This window comes from Mobula birostris, chromosome 22, assembly GCF_030028105.1.
Source record: "Mobula birostris isolate sMobBir1 chromosome 22, sMobBir1.hap1, whole genome shotgun sequence".
Lineage (NCBI taxonomy): Eukaryota > Metazoa > Chordata > Chondrichthyes > Myliobatiformes > Myliobatidae > Mobula > Mobula birostris.
This window is the reverse complement of record NC_092391.1, coordinates 59,573,708-59,599,128: the sequence shown is the minus strand read 5'-3', so window position 1 is coordinate 59,599,128 and position 25,421 is coordinate 59,573,708. Positions and strand designations below refer to the sequence as shown.

The 25,421-nt window shown below is 43.4% G+C and overlaps 1 protein-coding gene across 7 annotated transcripts in view; it reads left to right on the top strand.

Annotated features, from left to right (window-relative positions):
* Positions 1-25,421, top strand: part of tango2 (transport and golgi organization 2 homolog (Drosophila)) — a 297,896-nt gene that overhangs the window by 164,032 nt on the left and 108,443 nt on the right. For 4 of the 7 annotated variants that reach the window (XM_072240861.1, XM_072240854.1, XM_072240856.1 and 1 more), the window contains one exon: positions 4,095-4,209. In XM_072240861.1, coding sequence (XP_072096962.1) covers positions 4,160-4,209 — 50 coding nt within the window. In that variant the 5' untranslated portion in view covers positions 4,095-4,159. Of the gene's footprint in view, positions 1-2,469; positions 2,622-4,094; positions 4,210-25,421 lie in introns of all 7 variants that reach the window. The other 3 variants (XM_072240855.1, XM_072240857.1, XM_072240858.1) reach the window with 1 other exon arrangement.

Genomic DNA, 25,421 nt, shown 5'->3' with positions numbered 1-25,421 from the left:
AATGGACAAGGGAATCGCTTAGGGAGCGATCCTTGCGGAAAGCAGAAAGTGAGAGGGAGGGAAAGATTTGCTTGATAGTGGGATCCCGTTGGAGATGGAGATACCATTTGCATTCCTCAGTACATTTTGCTCTCTACAAAGTGAAAGAACACGGGAAACAGACCAGAAGATCAAGTAGAGTGGATGGCTGAGCTAGCTTGATTGTCTGAATGACCATGTCTTGTTTTCTTGCTGCTTGTGCATGGTTGCTTTTTGGAATTGTAACCGTTAGCAAATAATGCAAATTAGTGAAACAGAAGGGAATAATCCAGTAAAATGTGAAATAAATGGATGCGTATTTGTGAAGCTTCTATAAATTGCTGCCTGTTTCACACTGAACATGACTCATTTATTTGTACCTGGAGGCAATTAACTAATTAAATGCACAAATCAAGGTTTGATAAATATTCATATCTTCAAGAGCTAATTTGTGTTCCTAAAATGAATAAGGCTGGTGCATAGTTTAAACAGGTGAATAGAGCACAACTTTATTGTCATTGTTCAAGACAACCAGGAGATTGTGGTGGTACTCCAGTCCATGCAAAACAAGTATTTGCAAAGCATGCAGAATTGCTTAATTTTTTAAAAATTCTGTATTTACATGCAGCAAGTGACTTCAATAGTCCATAAAACTCAAAGGCCATTGGCAGGCCGGGGTGTAGCATTATTCGTCTGCACAACAGCCCTCGGGAAGAAACTGTTTTTCAGTATAACTGTCTTGGTGAAGATGTTTCTTATCTCAGACGGCAGGAGTTTGAACTGTGTCCTGGATGGGGTGGGTCTTTAATGATGTTACGTGTGGACTGTAAGCATTGAGAGTTGTAGATTGTCTCCAAGCCCAGTATGTGCTGAGCCATCCTATTCATCTGTTGGAGTGCTTTGTGATCTGTATTGCTGTAGCTAGAGTACCACACTATCAGTATTCTCTCTATCGTACATCAATTAAATTTGGCCAGCAATTTTTGGGGCAGAATAGCTCTCCTTAAGCACCTTAGGTTTTCCTACTATCGAGGTTATATTGTCGGACCAAGAGAGAAAAAGAGAGTCCTCAGCATGGGAAATCCCACTTTCCTGTCCTTTTGATAGTGGAAACCATGCTCCAAAGTCAAAGTGGAGTTCATTGTCATCTGTGTGTACGTACAGCTGCAATGAAAAGTTTACTTACAGCTGTATTACAGGCAGAGCATTAGATAAGCAGCATACTTTCAAATTAACAGAAATCCCGAAAAAGCCCCAGTGCTAATTTGCTACAATAGTTTTCAGTCCCGGTATATTTGCAGAATCTCGTTGAAACCAACTGCAGTTCAAAATTGCATTGATCTTTGAGATATGAATTTCAAGCCAGCAGACTGACTTTTGGTTAGTCAGCTGGCCTGAATCAGAATCAAGTTTAATGTTAGCATATGTCATGAAATTTGTTATTATATGGCGGCAGTACACTGTAATACATAATAATAAAAAAAGTAAACTGCAATAAGTATATATATTTAAAAAGTGAAATAAGTGGAAAAAGATATTTAAAAAATAGTGTGATAGTGTCGCGGGTTCAATGTCCATTTGGAAATTGGATGGCAGAGGGGAAGAAGCTGTTCCTGAATCATTCAGTGTGTACCTTCAGTCTCCTGTACCTCCTCCCTGATGGTAGGAATGAGAAAAGGGCATGTCCTGGGTGATTGTGCTCCCTAATGATGAATACCACCTTTCTAAGGCATCACTCCCTGAAATTAACCTGGATACTGCAGAGGCTGGTGCCCGTGATAGAGCTGACTACTTTACAACTCTCTGCAGCTTACTTCGATCCTGTGCAGTAGCCCCATGTCCCCACCTGCATACCAGATGGTGATGCAGCCAGTTAGAATGCTCTCCACAGTACATCTGTAGGAATTGGTAAGTTTCTTTAGTGACATGCGAAATCTCCTCAAATTCCTAATGAAGTATAGCCGCTGTCATGCCTTTTTTGTAACTGCATCAATATGTTGGGCCCAGGGTAGATCCTCAGAGATGTTGACACCCAGGAACTGGTTGTCTGGACTTGCCCCATAAACCAGACGACACCCCTTTGAGACATTGACATACAAAAAAAAATTGGACATCTTGTTAATTAGACCAATTCTCATTAAGTGTAATCGTTGCTCATCAGTCTCTGTCTAACCAAAATGAAGGGTGGAGATCTAAGCCGCAAGATCTGAAGCAATGCTTCCTTGAAACTCGCATTTGAAGTCATCAATTAGCATATAAACTGTAAGGTGTATTCCAGTCACTTGCAGAAACGGCCAGCCAAAACTAATATTAACCCTGTATGTGAAAAGCTGTGTAATGGATGATTTAGCAAGGTAGTGGTGGGGCAGAGGATGGAGGTGATTACTGAGGGGGGTGGCGGGGTGTCAGAAATACACAATTTTGACTTGTTTCTTCTTCTTGTGCCTTTAGCTCCAAAGTGGAGCACAAGCCACTGATGACCTCCTGTCTCCATCGTCCTTTGAAGTCGATGGTGTGGTTGGAGTTCATCAACACATCTGCTATCCATTGCATCCATTATACAGGGGATTGGCCTGTACAACTTCACTGGAACCCTGACAATAGTTAAGTCAAGCTTATTGTAACTTAACTATATATATGTATACTGGGCACGTGGCCAAGTGGTTAAGGCATTCGACTCGCGATCTGAAGGTCATGAGTTTGAGCCCCAGCCGAGGCAGCGTGTTGTGTCTTTGAGCAAGGCACTTAACCACGCATTGCTTTGCGACGACACTGGTGCCAAGCTGTATTGCCCCTTGCCCTTCCCTTGGACAACATCGGTGTCGTGGAGAGGGGAGACTTGCAGCATGGGCAACTGCCGATCTTCCATACAACCTTGCCCAGGCCTGTGCCCTGGAGAGTGAAGACTAACGGATGCCTTAGAATATATACTGTCAAATGAGACAATGTTTGTCCAGACCAGGGTGTAAAGCACAGTAACGCACGTATAATACACAATTGCTTCGGAAAAAGAATTAAATCTTCAAATGAATTACGCATGGATAAACAAAGTAAAGTGCATAAATTAAATATTATAGGGTACAGAACAAATTAACTGGTGACACCTTGAATGCGATGCGGCAGGGAGTTCACAAGCCTAATAGCCTGAGGGTAGACGCTGTTTCTCATCCTGACCATTCCTGTCTTTATGTATCAGTCTCCTGCCTGATGGTAGAAAGCCAAACAGGATGCTGGATCGATGGGTGGGATCCTTAATAATACTAAGGGCCATGTGTACATGGTGCTCCTGATAAATGTCCTCAGTGGGTGGTAGGGAGACCCCTGTAATACTCTTGGTTGTTCTCACGGTCCTTTGTAGAGACTTCCTGGCCCATGCTCTGCTGCTCCCATACCAGATGGAGATGCCAGATATGGCAGGGAAAATGGCAGTGTATAGCAGAAGAAATTAGTATATAGCCAATGTTTAAGTATAAGAAATAAGACATTTATTTACTTAATATTTATTGACATACAATGTGGAATTGGTCCTTCTGGCACTTCGAGCTATACTGATCAGCAATCCCCCAATTTAGTCCTAACGAAGTCCTAATTTACAATGACCAATTAACCTACCAACTGGCACATTATTGGACTGTGGGAGGAAACCGTAGCATCTGGAGGAAACTCACACAGTCACGGCGAAAACGTACAAACTACTTGCAGGCAGCAGTGGGAACTGAACCCATAAAGCATTGTGCTAACCACAAAACACTGTGCCACCCCAAGTTAAATATTGGAAGAGACAGGCCATTCGGCCAGTCAAGTCTGCTCCGCTATTCCATCATGGCTGAGTTATTTTTCCTCTCCATCCCATTTTTGCGTCTTCCACCTGTAACCTTTGACACCCGTACTAATAAAGTACATTTGTGTATTTTCTTTTAAAATACAGTTTATTTTGTATTTGTCACAAACTGGGCTATGTAATTTTGCTTAGCTCTTGATTGCTTAACATTGTGCTGCTGGAAGTCAGTGCTGTGAATGTTAACTGGCTTCATCAAGATCTCAGAGTATCACTAATTTGAATCATTTTTCCACAGCCCCTGTTCCGGTCAACCTTGGCTTATCTCAGGCTTTGAAGAATTGAAGTTAATTCGAGGTCTCCATGTGTATCATCTTCTTCCACTTCAATCCAAACTCATCTTCTGCGTACAGGTATTTTAGATGCATGCCCCCCGAATGCCAAATGTTTCCTGTAGAATTTCAAATTCAAATTCAATCAAATTCCAATCAAATTATCATTCAACCATACGTGGATACAGCTGAACAAAACGCATTCCTCTGGGGGCAAGGTGCAAAACATACAAAGCACATTCAAAATAGTGAGCAAAAAAAAAACCATGTATAGTCCACGACCTTGGTTATACCCAGCAGCGCGCAGCCACTACAATCCAGCCTCTCATTCCACCAATCGAACACTGGAGGGCAGTACTGACAGGAGAGGCCAGTCCCCAACCCAGTACTGGACTCTCTCCTGGACTGAAGTGGCAGGCAAGCCCCATCTTGAGGCGTAATCCTTGCTACAACCAAGGCATTGCAGCCCCCACACCACCAAACAAAGGAAACAGGCCTGCAGAGTCAGGGTCATACAGATAAAAGTGGGGCTTGAATGCTGAGACAGAAACCTGGACATTCGGTGTTTCTGGTAACCAGAGATCCTTCATATGTAAAACATGATGCAATTAATTATGTATTTTCCTAATAACACAGACACATCCCAGTGTTTCTGTCTTCCAATATGTTTCAATTGATATCAGGATCACTGGCATATGTTGTTATATGGCAGCAGTACATTGGGATACATAATGAAAACTGTAAATTACAGTATGGAGTATATATTTCAATATATATTAAAAAGTTAAGTAAGTAGTGCAAAAAAAAGTGAGGTAGTGTTCACGGGTTCAATGTTCATTCAGGAATCGGATAGCAGAGGGGAAGAAGCTGTTCCTGAATCACTGAGTGTGTGCTTTCAGCAATGAGGAAGAGCAAATCCTAGGTGATGAGGCTCGGTAATAATGGACGTCACGTTTTTGAGGCATCGATCCTTGAAGATGTCCTGGATGCTGGGGAGGCTAGTGCTCATGATGGAGCTGACTGAAATCACAACTCTTTGCAGCTTATATTGATCCTTTGCAGTGGCCCCACTCCTCCAAACAAGATGTTGATGCAGCCAGTTAGAATGCTCTTCGCAGTACATCTGTAGAAATTTGTGAGTGACCAGTGACATGCCAAACCTTCTCAAACTCCTTATGTAATATAGCTGCTGTCTTGCCTTCTTTGTAACTACATCGATATGTTGGGCCCAAGATAGACCCTCAGAAGATGTAAGATATCCTAGAGATTTGCCTGAGGATTTATCCCTGACCTCTTTTTTTCCTCTTACCTACGGTATTTGCTTCTCAGCATCATCATCCAAAAAACACAAAGTCACTTTCCTTAAAGAAAGATTAATGAAAAGATTAGGTTTATTTGTCACATGTATATCGAGCAGCATTTGTGTCAATGACCAATGCACTCAAGGATGTACTGAAGGCAACTTGCAAGTGTTGCCATGCTTCCAGTACCAACATGGCATGCCCACAACTTACTAATCCTAACCTGTACATGTTTGGAATATGGGAAGAAACTGGAGCACCCAGAGGAAACCCAAGTGGTCACAGGGAGAATGTAAAAACAGCATTGGCGAAGATTGACCCCCAATTGGTAACACTGTTACCATCAAGTAGGAGGTACAGAAGCCTGAAGGCACACACTCAGTGATTCAGGAAATGCTTCTTACCCTCTGCCATACGATTCCTAAATGGACATTGAACCTTTGAACACTACCTCACTTTTTTAATAATATTATTTCTGTGTTTTGCACAATTTTTAATCTATTCAATTTACGTATAATGTAATTGATTTACCTATTTATTATTATTTTTATTATTTTGTTTTTTTCTTCTTCTATATTATGTAGTGCATTGAACTGCTGCTGCTAAGTTAACAAATTTCACGACACATGCCGGTGATAATAAACCCAATTCTGATTCTGATTCTGTAAAGTACTATGCCTGCTGCTGTGCTACCATGCCATGCCATTCTAGTTGTGTGTTTATCATTTATATCATTGGAAGTGCTTTAACACTAGAATTTCATGTACAGAAAGCCCCAAACTGATTTAAGGCAATGTCAATTTTGTGCAGATTTGACTGTGCCGTATTTTATATCAATACTTCGACCTGCCTTGCTTCACTGTGACTCGTAATTCTTCTTTCACTCTGTACTCAATAAAGAGAAATTTGTTCCAGTTCATTATCTTGAAGATATTGCCTTCGATTCCTTGCTGAAACACTAAGTCAGCAACTACAGCTTCTCCTGGGAAGCTGAATCTCACAGAATCCGGTCAAGATGGCGCCAACAAACAACGCTTCTTCAGGCGACATCTTCCAGATAATTCATTAAACTGTTTATTTCACATCTTCTACGTCTAATTTTTATTTTAAATATGCTTCTAGTACTGTTAGAGCCTGTGATTTAGCACTTTGCTGTCTCTGAGAAAATTCGCTGACAGAAGGCTTCTGCGTTCGAATGGTCTCTCTCCCTCTCCCCCTCCCTCTCCCCCTCCCTCTCCCCCTCCCTCTCCCCCTCCCTCTCCCCCTCCCTCTCCCCCTCCCTCTCCCCTCCCCCTCTCCCCTCCCTCCCCCACTCTCTCTCTGCCTCTCTCCCTCTCTCCCTTGATGCTGTCAGTGTATGATACCAAAGTTCTGCTATTTATGGATTGGACTGTGATTCAAACAGGATTCTTTCAGTTTTATGTTTTTATATTCTGTGTTTTCACCCATTCGATTTTGTTGCCATTTGTGCGATTTGTTAGTTTTTTTGTGCATGATGGAGGAGGGGTTGATGTTTTTCTTTGAATGGCTCCATGATTTTGTCTGGAGAAGTCAAATATTAGAGTTGTATACTGCATACATACTTGATAATAAGTGTACCTTTGAACCTTAACTGGTTATCAGATTGATGTTGAATTTCACCTGGATACCTGCTCATTAGCAAGTTTCAATACCATCATTTCCTTTATACCAGCTGAGTCCTCACCTCCTTCTACCCATCTGCAGAAAACTTCACCCAAAGCTGCTCTAAAGTATTCTCAGCTAATTAGACGTAGATCATAAAAAATTGAACATTACAACGCGGTAAAAGCCCTTCAGCCCACAGTGCTGTGCCGACCTTTACTCTAGTATCAATCTAACCCTTCCCTCCTGCATAGCCCTCCATATTTTGTATGACGCATGTGCCGATCTGAGAATTTCTTATATGCCCTGAATGTGTCTGCCACCACCCCTGCATGCTGTTCCATGCACCCACCACTCTCTTGTGTAAAGAACTTTACCTTTGACCTCTTATACTTTTCCCCAATCACCTTAAAATTATGCCATCATGTTAGAATTTCCACTCTGGGAATGGTTCTCTGGCTGTGAACTAGATCTATGCCTCTTATCGTCTGTCAAGTCACCTTCTCATTCTCCTACACGACAAAGAGAAAAGCCCCAGTTCGCTCAACCTACCCTCATAAGACATGCTCTCTAATCTAGGCAGTATCCTGGTAATCATCCTTAAATTCTAGCTCCCAGCAGATTCTAAGCAGGCACCACTCCCGCTGCCATGGACTTATTAGTGCCCAGTTAAGCAAGACCTTAGTTTTGAACTACCTGCAAAGTATTTTCCCCTGTTCATTTCTATAACTTCCTTCGACCCAACCACTCTCATCTTTGCATTCCTCTTACTCTTGGTTCTTACACATCATAGGTTCCGTTTACTGTTCCCTGGCACAAATACAGTCCTGTAGTTTAATACTGATAATTCCTTGCAGGACTCCAGTTCTCCGCATACTCAGTTGGCTGTGGCTTTTTATGTCATGCTCATTCAAAATCCTTCAGTTTGTGAAAGAAATATGATTTGTGGTGGTTACATCTGTACGTGAAGAAATACCCCAGGACTAAGAGTCATAGAAAGGTACAGCAAAGAAACTGGCCCTTTTGCCCATCTAGTCTGTGCTAAAACATTTATACTGCCTACTTAAGTATTAATGATTTAAACAACAATAACTTCATTTATATCGCATCCTCAACATTGTAATACATCAAGGTGTTTCACTGGAAACAAAATTTAACCAACCAAATTTTTGTGGTTGGCTTTTGGATGCCAAGGCACGTGTTCATGAATTTGCCTCTCCCTTCTGCTTTGTACTTACTGACAGATTTGCCTGCCGTGAAAATCCTTCATCTCTGGTGGTGTTCAGGGCTTCATGTCAGTAGCTTCCTCTTGGTTTTCACTACTGTTAGTCATGCAAGTGCGGATGGAGACTCAGAAATACTGTCACACCCAATTAAAAGCAGATTTTCAGTTATTCAACTTATTATTTCTTGTCTATCAATTAATCGTTTCTTTTCCATCTCCAATATTTTTATACCTCACTATCCATTACATCACTGGCACTTAGGGCAGCAATGAAAGTCCTCCATCTCTGTCTGTCCTTGGCCACTCAGATGTAGAAGGATTCTTCATTGCTGTTTTCATAACAATTTTGTTTGACCAGTCAGAGTTGTTAGCCTTGAGCTGAATCCCCAAACCGGGAGGACTAGTGGACCACTCTTTAGTCTGGCCTCTACCCTTTGACCCTGTTTTATATGGGTGACCCTACCAAGAGCCAAAGCATAAAGCCATGACTCCAGCCAACATAGCTCTCTGGGTCATTGAGGCACACAAACCTCCAAACTACAACAAGATTGTGGTCCTCTTGGAGGATTCTGCTCCATAAGACACTTTAAACCTGCATTCATGGCAAAACTTTTAGAATTTTAGTTTCTCCGTGCATGGTTTGTCAAATGTTAATCATCCAGTGAAACACCTTGGGGTAAAAGACCCTTCTGGCCCATCGAGCCACGCTGCCCAGCAATCCCCCGACTTAACCCTAGCCTAGTCATGGAACGATTTACAATGACCAATTAACCTACCAATCGGTAGGTCTTTGTACTGTGGGAGGAAATGGGAGCACCCAGAGGAAACCCATGCAGTCACAGGGAGAACGTACAAACTCCTTACAGGGAATGTCAGGAATTGAAGCTTGTTACCTGTACTGTAAAGTATTGTGCTAACCACCACGCTACTGTTTTGTTGAGGATATAATATAAATGAAGTTATTGTTAGTTAAATGATTAATTTTGGGGTATTTTTTCAAGTGTTGATGTAACAAGGGCAACACAGTAGCATAGTGATCGGCACATAACTCTTCAGCACCAGCTATAAGCTCAGAGCTCGATTCCTGCTGATGTCTCTCTTCTCGAAGCCGGCCGGTAATGTAGTGGTATCCGCACTGGACTTCAAGGCAAGTGGTCCTGGGTTTGAATCCGCCCAGCTCCTTGCAGGCTTTCCATCTGTGCTGGGTTGAGTGTGAGCCAGCAACTCTGCCTCGTAAAAAAACGGACAAATGCTAAAGAAAAGGCAAGGTTGGCGCCCGAGGTGTGGAGAAGACCTCAACTCAACAACGTTGTCCCTGTGCTTGCGTGGTTTTCCTCTGGCTGCTCCTGTTTCCTCCCACATTCCGAGGACGTATGCGCTAGGGTTCGTGCATTGTGGACATGCTACAATGTTGCTGGAAGTGTGGCAATCCTCGCTGGTTTGATTTGACACAGACAACGCATTTCACTGTAGGCTTTGATGTACAGGTGACAGATAAAGCTAATCAATCTTTAAAAGCACATCATATTTCTTCCATAAGCTAAAAGATTTTGAATGAGCCCGACATAAAAAGCCTCAACTAACTGAGCATTTTGAGAACTGGAGTCCAGCAAGGAAATATCAGCATTAAGCTCCAGGACTATATTTTTGCAATTTCAGGGTGAGGATTTTGTTGTGGCATTTTTCTTCATACTCATATCTTTCATTTAAGTGTGGTGAAAGTGCCTATGTGTGTTAACAAGATGACAATTCCAAAGTTTGATGCTGTGCTGCTCAATGCCCATAAAACATTCAGCAAATCTGGGTCAAGCTGATCTCACAAAGCACCTGGCTCACAACATCAAAAGTCTGCTTTCCATACATGATCAATTTGCTTTTCAATTCAATATACGTAGATTGCTTTCTTCTTTGTGCTCTCTCAGGATGAGATTGCCACAACTGCCCTTTTTTTCTTGTCCAGAGTTCTCAAACTCAATAAAGTCAAGTTGAATCTATTACCCAGAGGATGTGTGAGCAGTTACATTTATTTTATAAAAATTGCTGGTGAACGCAGCAGGCCAGGCAGTATCTATAGGAAGAGGTACAGTCGACATTTCGGGCTGAGACCCTTCGTCAGGACTAACTGAAAGAAGAGATAGTAAGAGATTTGAGAGGGGGAGGTGGAGATCCAAATGATAGGAGAAGTCAGGAGGGGGAAGGGATGGAGCTAAGAGCTGGAAAGTTGATTGGCAAAAGGGATATGAGAGGATCATGGGATGGGAGGCCCAGGGAGAAAGGAAGAGGGAGGGGGGAAGCCCAGAGGATGGGCAAGGAGTTATAGCGAGAGGGAAGCCCCTTTCTTTAAAAAAGGAGGACATCTCCTTCGTCCTGGAATGAAAAGCCTCATCCTGAGAGCAGATGTGGCGGAGACAGAGGAATCGCAAGAAGGGGTTGGCATTTTTGCAAGAGACAGGGTGGGAAGAGGAATAGTCCAGGTAGCTGTGAGAGTCCGTAGGCTTATAGTAGACATCAGTAGATAAGCTATATCCAGAGATAGAGACAGAAAGATCAAGAAAGGGGAGGGAGGCGTCGGAAATGGACCGGGTAAACTTGAGGGCAGGGTGAAAGTTGGAGGCAAAGTTAATGAAGTCCGCCACCTCCAACGGGATCTCACCACCAAGCACATCTTTCCCTCCCCGCCCTTTCTTCTTTCCGCAGGGATCATTCCCTGCGCGACTCCTTTGTCCATTCGTCCCTCCCATCCCTTCCCACCGATCTCCCTCCCGGCACTTATCCTTGTAAGCGGAACAAGTGCTACAGATGCCCTTACACTTCCTCCCTCACCACCATTCAGGGCCCCAGACAGTCCTTCCAGGTGAGGCGACACTTCATCTGTGAGTCAGCTGGAGTGATATACTGTGTCCGGTGCTCCCGATACGGCCTTCTATATATTGGCAAGACCTGGTGCAGGCTGGGAGACTGTTTCGCTGAACACCTACACTCTGTCTGCCAGAGAAAGCAGGATCTCCCAGTGGCCACACATTTTAATTCCAAGTCCCATTCCCATTCTGATATGTCTATCCACGGCCTTCTCTACTGTCAAGATGAAGCCACACTCAGGTTGGAGGAACAACACCTTATACTCCGTCTGGGTAGCCTCCAACCTGATGGCATGAACATTGACTTCTCTAACTTCTGTTAATGCCCCAACTGCCCTTCGCACCCCATCCGTTATTTATTTATTATAATTATTAATTTTTTTTCTCTCTCTCCTTTTTCTCCCTCTGTTCCTCTCACTATAACTCCTTGCCCAACCTCTGGGCTTCCCCCCTCCCCCTTTCTTTCTTCCTCGGCTTCCTGTCCTATGATCCTCTCATATCCCTTTTGCCTATCACCTGTCCAGCTCTTGGCTCCATCCCTCCCCCTCCTGTCTTCTCCTATCATTTTGGATCTCCCCCTCTCCCTCCCCCTCCCACTTTCAAATCTCTTACTATCTCTTCTTTCAGTGAGTCCTGACAAAGGGTCTCGGCCCGAAACGTCGACTGTACCTCTTCCTATAGGTGCTACCTACCCTGCTGCGTTCACCAGCAATTTTTATGTGTATTGCTTGAAATTCCAGCATCTGCAGATTTCTTCGTGTTTACATTTATTTTATGTTATTTAGCAATACAGCACAATACAGGCCCTTCCAGCCCAATGAGCCCGCACTGTCCAATTTCACCCATGGGACTAACTAACCTACTAACCCTGAGACACCAGGCAAGGTAATTTGATTCTAAACAATTGGTTTATTGATCATTACAGAATGTCTCTCTGGTTCTTCCAGCTCCTTCCCTTTTCCCAACCATGATTCCCCTCTCCCTCCCCTCTCAGTCCACAATAGAGACCCAGATCAGAATCAAGTTGATCATCAATCACATATGTCATGAAATTTGTGTTTTTATGACACAGTACAGTGCAATGTATAAAATTACTGCAGTGCTGTGCTAAAATCATAGGCACCCTAGCAATATATATGTGCCTAGAACTTTTGCACAGTACTATACGCCTTTGGACTGTGGGAGGAAACTGGAGCAGCCAGAGGAAGCCCATGGCATCACAGGGAGAACGTGCAAACTCCTTACAAGCAGCGACAGGAATTGAACCGGGGTCTGCCTCCCAGCCATTCTCCAGAAGATGGAGATTAACACCTTGTGTCTCCTCACTTTATACATCTGTTTCATAACTTTTACACTTTGGCAAGCCCACCTATGTCCCCACCTCAATTCATCTGAATCGGAAAGTGAGATTCACATCACATATTTTGCACGATCATTTGCCTGTACTGCACTTTTTCAGCAGCTTTTACACTTCACTTTGCATTGTTATTGTTCACCTTATTGTAGCTCAATGCATTGTGTAATGATTTAATGTGTATGAAAGCTTTCACTTGCTAACGGCCCAGTTCATCCTTGGGTAAAGCCCTCCCCACCATTAAGCACATCTACACCAAGTGTTGTCGCAGGAAAGCTGCATCCATCATCAGGGACCCCACCACCCAGGACATGCTCTCTCCTCACTGTTACCATCAGAAGGGATATACAGGAACCTCAGGGTTCACATCACCAGGTTCAGGAACAGTTATTACCCCTCAACCATGGGCTTTTGAACCAAGGAGGCTAACTTCACCCAACTTCACTTGTCTCATCATTGAAATGTTTCCACAACCTATGGACTCCCTTTCAAGGGCTCTTCATCTCATGTTCTCGATATTCTTTCTTTCGTTCTTTCTATTTTTGTGTTTGTACAGTTTGTTGTCTTTTGCAAGCTGGTTGAATACCGAAGCTGATGCAGACTTCCATTGATTCTGTTATGGTTATTTCTCTACAGATTTATTGAGTATGCCCACAAGACAGTGAACCTCAGGGTTGTATGTGCTGACCTACAGTATCAGAATCAGGTTTATTATCACCAGCATGTGTCATGAAATTTGTTAACAGCAGCAGCAGTTCAATGCAATACATAATATAGAAGAAAATAAATCAATTACAGTATATGTATATTGAATAGATTAAAAATCATGCAAAAACAGAAATAATATATATTTAAAAAGTAAGGTAATGTTCACAGGTTGAAAAAGAAGCTGTTCCTGAATCGCTGAGTGTGTGCCTTCAGGCTTCTGTACCTCCCACCTGATGGTATCAATGAGAAAAGGGCATGCCCTGGGTGCTGGGGGTCCTTAATAACGGATGCTGCCTTTCTAAGACACCACTCCTTCAAGATGTCCTAGGTACTTTGTAGGCTAATACCCAAGATGGAGCCGACTAGAATTACGACCCTCTGTAGCTGCTTTCAATCCGGCGCAGTAGCCCCCCCCCCCCCATACCAAACAGTAATGCAGCCTGTCAGAATACTCTTTATGGTACATCTATAGAAGTTTTTGACTGTTTTTGTTGCCATACTCAATTGCTTCAAGCTCCTAATGAATATAATTTGATATTAAAATTACTTTGAATTCTGGAAACGCAAACACGAGGAAATCTGCAGATGCTGGGATTTCAAGCAACACACATAAAAATTGCTGGTGAATGCAGCAGGCCAGGCAGCATCTCTAGGAAGAGGTACAGTCGACATTTCGGGCCGAGACCCTTCGGCAGGACTAACTGAAATAAGAGCTAGAAAGAGATTTGAAAGTGGGAGGGGGAGGGGGAGATCCAAAATGATAGGAGAAGACAGGAGGGGGAGGGATGGAGCCAAGAGCTGGACAGTCGATTGGCAAAAGGGATATGAGAGGATCATGGGACAGGAGGCCCAGGGAGAAGGAAAAGGTGGAAGGGAGGGAAACCTAGAGATGTTGCCTGGCCTACTGCGTTCACCAGCAACTTTTATGTGCATCTCCCCCATTTCACGCACATCTGCTCTCACTCCATCCTCCCACCACCCCACTAGGAATAGGGTTCCCCTTGTCCTCACCTACGACCCTACCAGCCTCCGGGTCCAACATATAATTCTCCGTAACTTCCGCCACCTCCAACGGGATCCCACCACTAAGCACTTCTTTCCCTCCCCCACTCTCTCTGCTTTCCACAGGGATCGCTCCCTATGCGACTCCCTTGTCCATTCATCTCCCCCCCATCCCTCCCTACCAATCTCCCTCCTGGCACTTATCCCTGTAAGCGGAACAAGTGCTACACATGCCCTTACACTTCCTCCCTCACTACCATTCAGGGCCCCAGACAGCCCTTCCAGGTGAGGTGACACTTCACCTGTGAGTCGGCTGGGGTGATATACTGCGTCCGGTGCTCCCGATGTGGCCTTCTATATATTGGCGAGACCTGACACAGACTGGGAGATCGTTTCACTGAACACCTACGCTCTGTCCGCCAGAGAAAGCAGGATCTCCCAGTGGCCATGTATTTTAATTCCACGTCTCATCCCCATTCTGATATGTCTATCCACAGCCTCCTCTACTGTCAAGATGAAGCCACACTCAGGTTGGAGGAACAGCACCTTATATTCCGTCTGGGTAGCCTCCAACCTGATGGCATAAACATTGACTTCTCAAACTTCCACTAATGCCCCACCTCCCCCTCATACCCCATCCGTTATTTATTTAAATACACACATTCTTTCTCTCTCTCTCCTTTTTCTCCCTCTGTCCCCCTCACTATACCCCTTGGCCATCCTCTGGTTTTCCCCCTCTCTCCCTAGGCCTCCTTTCCCATGATACTCTCATATTCCTTTTGCCAATCAACTGTCCAGCTCTTGGCTCCATCCCTCCCCCTCCTGTCTTCTCCTATCATTTCAGATCTCCCCCTCCCCCTCCCACTTTCAAATCTCTTACTAGCTCTTCTTTCAGTTAGTCCTGACGAAGGGTCTCGGCCGGAAACGTCGACTGTACCTCTTCCTAGAGTTGCTGCCTGGCCTGTTGAATTCTGGAAAATCTGTTTCAAACCTACACTCGTCTGTAGGTTGCCTGTGATCATGCCTGTTTTAAATTGCTGCTCCATGGGTAGTTTGGCCTTCATCTGAAATTCCATCCTTAAACCTTTCCGTCTCTTCAGGATTCTTCTAAAGTTGGATCACTTTGAGCATAGTCATCTGTCTTAAGCAAGTCTCCAAACAATTCCGAGTCTGATTCAACACTTACCTCAGAATCTTACTTCACCCTAAAATACCTTAGGATCTTGTTTTACATCAAGGGTACAGTAAACACGAGTTGTTGTTGCTGTCTGAATGGCATTGCATTTTTAAAAATTCTTGACATCACTCTCACGGCATAGTGCAGCAGCATTGAAATTATACAGAGACAGTTCCTCGTATTTCTGTGGAATAAATAGCTGTCAGGTTTTGCAAGGCATACTTATTGTTCTAAGCTCCACGCCCATTCTTTATATAGGTATAAGACCCTTAGGTATGGGTGACAGTTTAATCTTCTTTCATTCTTTGGGATTGATTCACAGGAGATTACCAGCGGCAATGGGTCTAATGTATTAGCAGGCTCAGATCGTAAATTAGCAGTTCAGTGTCTGCACTCTATAATTATCACCACGATTTCAGCAATTATTGATTCTTGAGGGTCTTGATTTTTTTTTCCCTCTTGCTGTTGCATTTGGTCTTGTACTTTCTGCTGGTTTGTATCTAGATTTTCATCTCAACTCGAACTATCAAATAGATTCATAGACGAGAAAATCTGCAGATACTGGAAATCCAAGCAACACACACAAAATGCTGAAGGAACTCAGCAGGTCAGGCAGCATCCATGGGAAAAGAGTAAACAGTCGAAATTTCATCAGGACCTAATGAAGAGTCTCGGCCCAAAACATTGACTGCTTACTCTTTTCCATAGATGTCTGGCCTTCTGACTTCCTCCAGCATTTTCTATGTATTGCTTGGATTTCCTGCATCTGCAGATTTTTTCATGTTTGTCCAAAATGAGTCATCCCTTCTGCCTGTAGCAGCAGCATTGCCCGATACACCCCTGGCATTTAGGGCAGCAATGAAGGTCCTCCATTTCTGGCGGTGTTCAGGGCTTCCTTCATCATGCTGATTGTTTCCTCTCGGTTTTCACAACTCTCACTGATGCAAGTTTCAGGTGGATACTCAGGAATATCCCCACACTCAGATGTAGAAAGTTTCTTCATTGCTGTTTCCGTAACAGTTAAGTTTTACCAGTCAGGATTGTTAACCCTGAGCTGAACCTCCAAACCTGGAAGACCGGTAGACCATTCTTAGTCTGATTGCTACCCTTGGACCTGTTTGGCATGGGTGACCCTACCAAGAGCCAAAGCATAAAGCCCTGACTCCAGCCAAAATAGCTCTCCAGGTCATTGAGGCACACTAGCCTCCGAACCATGACAAGGTTTCGATGCATTCGGCCCATATTCCTACCTTTCTTATGCCATGGACTAATGCCATTAAACAAAGGGTTCACTGACCCCAGGCTGGGAACCTCAGCTCTAACCCTTTCCAGAACATGAACCTGTCTAAATGTCTTTATAACATTGTAAATGTATCCTACACCATTATTTCCTCTGGCAGCTTGTTTTGTATACCCACCCCCGTTATGTGGAGAAACATGCCCCTCGAGTCCATTGAGACTGACTAAAACTGAACCAGACAGAAGCTGCAACTGGGAAATATAGCCTTTATTCACATAGCAAACCTCCAGGAGAAAGAGATTGCAGGAGCATCCAAGATATAATGTTACTCTCCTGATAGTACAGTTTTATACTTCATCACAAAGATAACAAACAATGAATCACAGTTTCAATTGCTATAATCACCTACTTTCATAATCAGGATCTGATCATAATCAGGAGCTGATTATTGACATCAGCAGCAGAAAATCGGCAGTCCCTGAGCTCGTCCTCATTGGAGAATCAGAGATGGAGAGGATCAGCAACGTTTAGTTCCTCGCTGTTATCATTTCAGCGGACCTATCCTGGGTCCACACTATGGTGCAATTATGAAGAAAACACGGCAGCACCTCTACTTACAAGTTTGCAAGGAATTGGCGTAATATCTAAAACTGACAAACTTCTATAGATGTATGATGGAGAGTATATTGACTGGCTGCATCACAGCCTGGTATGGAAACACCGAAGCCCTTGAATGGAAACTCCCACAAAATGTTGGGGAGGGTTTTACAGTCTATCACAGGTTAAGTCCTCCCTTCCACTGAGCACACCCGCAAGGAGCATTGCCATAGGAAAGCAGCATCCATCAGGGACCCCCGACCATCCAAGATGTGCTCTCTGCTTGCTGCTGCCATCTCATCAGGAGGAAAGTACAGGATTCACACCACCAGTTTCAGGAATAATTATTACCCCTCAGCCATCAGGCTCGTGAACCAGAAGGAATAACCTCATTCACCCCATCACCAAACTCACTTTCAAGGACTCTTCATCTCATGTTCTCGATATTTATTGCTTATTTATTTTCTTTCTTTTTGTCTTTTGCATACAGGTTGTTGGCCCTGTTGGTGTGGTCTGTCATTGATTCTATTACGGTTATTGGATTTATTAGTGTATTTGCAAGAAAATGAATGTCAAGGTTGTATATGATGACATATATGTATTTGATAATAAATTTACTTGGAACTTTAAACTTCAACATCTACGAGGGGTGATTGATAAGTTTGTGGCCTAAGGTAGAAGGAGTCAATTTTAGAAAACCTAGCACATTTATTTTTCAACATAGTCCCCTCCTACATGTACACACTTAGTCCAGCGGTTGTGGAGCATACGGATCCCTTCTTTGTAGAAGTGGTCCACAGCAGGAGTGATTGATAAGCTCGTGGCCTAGGACAGAAGGAGATGAGTTATTAACTTCAAACTTTCTGCATTATCACTCAAAGAGTTGAACTGCACGTGCATGTAACAAGAGCATCTTGGACCTCCAGGTGGTCGACAGCAGGGGTGATTGATAAGTTCGTGGCCTTAGGTAGAAGGAGATGAGTTATACAGCTCTCGTTACATGCACGTGCAGTTCAACTCTTTGAGTGAAAATGCAGAAAGTTTGAAGTTAACAACTCATCTCCTTCTACCTTAGGCCACGAACTTATCAATCACCCCTGCTGTGGACCACCCCTGGAGGTCCAAGATGCCGACTTCTACAAAGAAGGGATCCATATACTCCATGACCGCTGGAGTGTGTAAATGTAGAAAAAATAAATGTGCTGGGTTTTCTAAAATTGACTCCTTCTACCTTAGGCCATGAACTTATCAATCACCCCTCGTAGAACATTGTTGGGTAAATTTACACAATTACATATTTACAACCCATCTTGCAGAACTGCTTTGAATATTCAACAACACATGCAAATGAAGAGTCTCAGCTTGAAACATCGACAGTTTACTCATTTCAGGGATGCTGCCTGGCCTGCTGAGTTCCTCCAGCATGTTGTGTGTGTTGCCTTGGATTTCCAGTATCTGCAGATTTTCTCGTGTTTTTGAATATTCAGAACTGGTGTCTGTTCCAAAAGCCTTAGTACAAACTCTGAACATCCAAAATATACCCCTTTTGTTACAGTTTTGAAGGATGGCTCCCTAAATACACAACTAACTCGAGGTTAAGTGACAAAATAGATCTGTCTTCAACTGTAACACAAACAAAATGCTGGTGGAACACAGCAATCCAGACAGTATCACCTTTCCAGTCCTGAAGAAGGGATTTGGCACAAAACATCAACTGTTTACTGTTTTCCATAGATGCTGCCTTGCCTGCTGAGTTCCTCCACCATTTTGTGCGTGTTGTTCTGGATTTCCAGGATCTGCAGACTTTCTCGTGTTTGTACTTTCTTTAACTGCAGCAGGGTTTCATGATGTGCAGTTAGCAGGAACATTCATCTATTGTCTTTGCCTGTGTTGTTTCAATGGGACAGAATCAAAATGTCCTACACCCAATGGTTGATTTCATATTTGGGAGTTAAATTGTGCACGTTTTTATTTCCTGAAAATGGGTTCTTATTTTAGTCAATCTATAATCATGCTACTATAATTTGATCCTTCCAGAAAGCTACACCTTAATGCAATAGGCACAAAATGCTGGAGGAACTCAGTAGGCCAGGCAGCATCAATGGAAAACAGTAAACAGTTCACATTTCGGGCCGAGACTCATGTTAAAGATGCACTCTAGACTTTTCTTACACTTACCTTAAATCTACACTCAGTGGCCACTTTATTAGGTACAACTGTAGACCTGTTCGTTAATGCAAATATCTAATCAGCCAATCATGTGGCGACAACTCGGTGCATAAAAGAATGCAGACGTGGTCAAAAGGTTCAGTCGCTGTTCACACCAAATATCAGAAGATTCAAAAGATTCAAAGTACATGTACTATTAAAGTATTTATGGAGTATACTGTACATCCCTGAGATTTGTCTTCCCCACAGACAGCAATGTCACAAAGAAAGACCATTGTTACGTACCCCGTAACTGGGTTGCCAAACCAGCAGAAATGGATCACTCAGTTGGAGTCTGGAATACTAGAACTAAGAAAGTTTTATTAAAGAAACAAGCAACACAGTACTCTAATCAAAAGGATAATGAATGCAACAGTTCAGCAATGATAAACATACATGTACACAGAATTAAGATAACAGGATCAATCAAGCTCTATCGTTGTCTAGGGGTAAATGACCAGTTTCAAAGTGACGCAAAGTTCAGTTCAATTTAGTTCAGTTCAGTTCGCAGTAATCGCTGCCGTGGCGATGGACAGTGGGGGGAAGGAGAGAGAGAGCAAAAACGAATGAATATTTAAAACGGCTTCCACACAGACCTTCGCAGTCAGCTTTCAGGCAAGCCCTTTGTGATGTCATCTGACGTCACCGACCGTGACCCCTCCGTTTCCAGATACGATCGTTTCCCTGCGGTGAACCCAGCACCCAGGCAAGGGTGGACACACACCAGGTTCCCACCGATCGTGCCTTTCCACCCTGAGCGTCTATGGCTTGATCCTGTGACCAGCCGTCCAAAAGCTTCCCACCGACTTGTGAGAGGCGCACCGCTTCCAGGGTCTCGTTACCTCGGGTGTCGTGTGTGTGTCCTGCCTTAGCGAACCTGTCCCTTTTTATCCCCCTGCTGGGGTATCGCCTGTCCATCACTTCAAACAGTTCAGGGTTCAAAGGGGGAGCCAATCTTGATAGCTCTCCTTCCCCTTCATTACACATCTCCAAATGCTGCTCCATTGTTTTCCTTATCTCTCTCTCCTGAAGACAGGTGGCAGACCAACTGCTGATCCCACTGGTGCCAGCCCAAGACAGCTAACATCTTTATCAATGTGTATTTTTGTCACACCATGGAACCCATTCAAATAAAACATCAAATACTCAGCCCACAAAAGCAGAGAACAAAGCATGCAAGCAACAAAAAACGAGTGGAAAAACACAATACGAAACACCCCTCCACAGAGCCATTGAACAGTCTAGGAATAAAATCATAGTTTCCATTGGTAGCAGAATCACACTTAAAGGAAGAAGTAGTAAAGGAAGTAATTTTATAAAATGTCTGAAAGACGTTGCCTGAGATCGTGTTGTTTGTTGATGCCATTTTCTCCAGATGGGGGAAGAATGTGAATTAAGTGACTTCCTTCGACGGTGGAGTGATTGTTGGTTCCAGGTTTGAGTATGTCAGAAACTGCTGATCAGAGAATGGTGCGAAAAACAAAAAAAAACATCCAATGATTGGTTGTTCTGTCGGCAAAAACAGCTTGTTAATGAGAGAAGTCAGAGGAGAATGGCCTGGCTGGTTCAAGCCGACAGAAACCGACAGTGACTCAAATAACCACACGTTACAACAGAGGTGTGCAGAGCAGCATCTGAATGCACAATGCATCAAAACTTTTCGTGAAAGGCAACAGCAGCAGAAGACAACCGGGTTCCACTCCTGTAAATAATAATGTGGCCAATGAGTGTATGTCCTCTATTTTTAGACTTATCTCACCCACTCACAATTCTATAAGCCTCTGATAAGTCCAAAGTAAATTTTATTATCAGATGCTCAAAGCAGCTGCGCGGGTTGACTTTGTGGTTAAGAAGGCAGACGGTGTATTGGCCTTCATTAATCATGGAATTGAGTTTAGGAGCCGAGAGGTAATGTTACAGCTATATAGGACTCTGGTCAGACCCCACTTGGAGTACTGTGCTCAGTTCTGGTCGCCTCACTACGGGAAGGATGTAGAAGCCATAGAAAGGATGCAGAGGAGATTTACAAGGATGCTGCCTGGATTGGGGAGCATGCCTTATGAAAACAGGTTGAGTGAACTCGGCCTTTTCTCCTTGGAGCGACGGAGGATGAGAGGTGAACTGATAGAGGTGTATAAGATGATGAGAGGCATTGGTCGTGTGGATAGTCAGAGGCTTTTTCCCTGGGCTGAAATGGTTGCCAGAAGAGGACACAGGTTTATGGTGCTGGGGAGTAGGTGCCGAGGAGATGTCAGGGGTAAGTTTTTTACTCAGAGAGTGGTGAGTGCGTGGAATGGGCTGCCGGCAGTGGTGGTGGAGGTGGATACGATAAGGTCTTTTAAGAGACTTTTGGATAGGTACATGGAGCTAAGAAAAATAGAGGGCTATAGGTAAGCCTAGTAATTTCTAAGGTAGGGACATGTTCAGCACAACTTTGTGGGCCAAAAGGCCTGTATTGTGCTGTAGGTTTTCTATGTTTCTATGACTACATACATGTCACCATATACAGCCCAGAGATTCATTTTCCTGTGGACATTTTCAGCAAATCTAGAAATAGTAACTGTCACAGCAGCAATGAAAGATCAAGTAGAATACAGAAGACAGCAAAATGTGCAAATGCAAATGTAAATAAATGGTACTAAACAACGAGAACATGAAACAACAAGATAAAGCGTCCTTAAAGTGAGATCATTGGTTGTGCGACCATCTCAATGGATGGGCAAGTTAGTTTAATTATCCCCTCTTCTTCAAAAGCCTGATGGTTGAGGGGTAGTAACTGTTCTTGAACCTGGTGGTGTGAGACCTGGAGCTCTTGTACCTTCTACATGATGGCAGCGGCGAGAAAAGAGCATGGCCTGGAGGGTGGGGATCACTGATGTTGGATGCTGCTTTCCTATGATAGCATTTCTTATATTTGTGCTCAGTGCTTGGGAGGGCTTTTCCCATGACTTGGGTTGGCTTTACCTGTAATAAGGTCACCCTTAAGCCTCATTTGCTCCAGTGAAAATAGTAGCTTATCAACCATTGCAAGATGCCCAATTGATTCAAAACTGCACATTTAATGTTGCAAAAGCTTATCAATTTGTTCGTCTTTCATTGCCTTTGTACTACATATGCACATTGATCTTAAACATGCAAAATTCTGCAGATGTTGGAAATACAAAACAAATCGTCCCCTTTTCTCTCCAGTCCTTAAGAAGGGTCTCAGCCTGAAACATAATCTTTATTCATTTACTTATTTATCTGTCTATTTATTTATTTTATTGAGATACAGTGCGAAATTGGCCCTCCCAGCCCTTTGATCCACACTATCCAGCAATCTCCCGATTTAATCTTAGCCTAATCATGGGACAATTTAGAAATACCAATTAACCTACTAACTGGTACATTGTTGGACTGTGGGAGGAAACCCACACAGTCACAGGGAAAACATACAAACTTCTTACAGGCAGCAGTGAGAATTGAACCTCGGACGCCAGTACTGTATAGCATTGTGCTAACCAATGCGCTACCATGTGGCATCTGTCTGTAGGTGTTACCTGACCCGCTAAGTTCCCACTGCATTTTGTGTGCGTTGCACATTGATATGCTATGTGCAAAATCCCTCCTTGGTGCCTCTTGCACTATCTTCAGTCTCCAATGTAAGTCAGCTGCTTTTCCTCTCTGAAGTCTCCTCTATGTTTCTTTTTGACATTTGCTCAGTTAACTATAACTGGGTCTAAAAACAAAGCAGACCCTAAACACAAGATTCTGCAGATGCTGGAAATCCAGAGTGACACACCAAATACTGGAGGAACTCAGCAGATCAAGCAACATCTATGCAGAGGAATAAGGAGATACTGTTTCAGATTGAGATCCTTAATCAAGCAGAAAGAAGCCTGAATAAGAAAGTTGGGAAGGGAAAGTACCTGTTGGCAGGTGGTTGATAAAGCCAGGTGAGGGGGAAGATTGGGAATTGTGAGGCCAAGCACATTTCCAATGCAATATTTCAATTTGCTGATGACACCACTGTTGTTGACCAAATCAAAGGTGGTAATGAATCAGCCTATCGGAGGGAGATTGAACATCTGGCTGAGTGGAGCTACAACAACATCCTCATGCTCAGTCAGCAAGCCCAAGCAGCTGATTGTTGACTTCAGGTGGAAGAAACTGGAGGTTCATGTGGGGATCAAAGGTAGAGAGGGTCAATAACTTTAAATTCCTTGGTATTATCATTTCAAGGGATCTGTCCCAGGTCCAGCATGAAAGTTCCATTACGAAGAGGGCATGGCAGCACCTCTGTCTCCTTAGCAGTTTGCAAATATTTGGCATGACATCTAAAACTTTGACAAACCTCAATAGAAATATATTGACTGGTTACCTCTTGGCCTGGCATGGAAACACCAATGCCCTTGAACAGAAAGTGCAACAGAAAGCAGTAGATGCAGCCCAGTCCATCACGGGTAAAGTCCTCCCAACCATTAAGCACATCTATATGTAGTACTGTCATAGGAAAGCAGGGGCCCCACCACCCAAGTCATGTTCTTTTCTCACTGCTGCCATCAGGAAGAGGGTACAGGAACCTCAGGACTCACACCACCAGGTTTAGGAACAGTTATTCCCACTCAGCCTTGAACCATATGGGGAAACATCGCTCAACTTTGGATAGTGTCAAAGACTCCCAAAGAAGACAGCGTAATTTAGATCATTTACAGATATAGGCAGAGAAATGACATATAGCGTTTCACCCAGATAAATGTGAGATGTTGCACCTTGGTAGGGCAAATGCAAGGAGACAGTACACTGTTAAGGGAAATATCCTTACCAGTGTTGCTGACTAGAGAAATCTTTGGATTCAAGTTCATAGCTTCTTCAAAATGGCTACACAAGTCAATAAGGTGGTTAGAAGGCTTATGGAATACTTGCTTCTATTAGTTGAGGTATTTAGTCCAAAAATCAAGAGATTATTTTGAAACTTTATAAAACTCTGGTCAGGCCGCATCTGGAATATTGCGTGCAGTTCTGGTCACCTCAGTATAGGAAGGATGTTGAGGCTTTGGATAGGGTGCCTGGTTTAGAGGGCATGTGTTATCATGAGAGCCTGGATAAACCATGGGCTGTCTTCTCTGGAGTGGTGGAGGCTGAGGGGAGATCTGATAGAGGTTTATAAGATTATGAGAGGATAGAGTAGACAGGGAGTATCTGTTTCCCAGAGTTGAAATGTCTAATAGCAGAGGGTAGAGGCAAATACATTGGAGGCATTTAAAAGACGTTTGGATAGGCACATGGATGTGAGGAAGATGAAGGGAGATGGACATTGTATAGATAGGAGGGATTAGTTTTTGGGTGTGCTTGATTTGCTTTTTAGCTGGTTTGGCATTATATTGTGGGCCAAAAGGTCTGTTCCTGTGCTGTACTATACCCTATGTTCTACGTTCTCTGTTCTAAATTCACTCACCCCATCACTGAACTGCGTCCACAAAGTGTGGACGTACTTCCAAAGACTCTTCATCTCATGATCTTAATATTTATTGCTTATTTATTTATTATTATTAATTCTTTTTTTTTATTTTGTATTTGCACAGTTTGTTGTCTTGTGCATATTGGTTGTCCATTCTGTTGTGTGCGATCATTCATTGATTCTGTTGTGTTTCTTGCATTTACTGGATATGCCTGCAAGTAAATGATCTCAGGGTTGTATATGGTTTCATATATGTACTTTGATAATAAATTTATTTTGAACTTTGTGGGAAGAAAGATGAAGTGAGAAACTGGGAGGTGCTCACTTCCCAGTTAGATAAAGGGCTGAAGAAGAAGGAATTTGATAGAAGAGGAGAGTGGACCATGGAAAAAAGGGAAGGAGGAGAGGCACGAGAGGGAGTTGATAAGCAGGCAAGGAGAACAGCAGGGTTAAGAGGGGAGCCAGAATGAGGAATGAAAAAAGAGAGAAGGGGGAGGAGGGAAGAAATTACCAGAAGTTAAAGAATTAAATGTTCATGCCGTCGGATTGGAGATGACCCA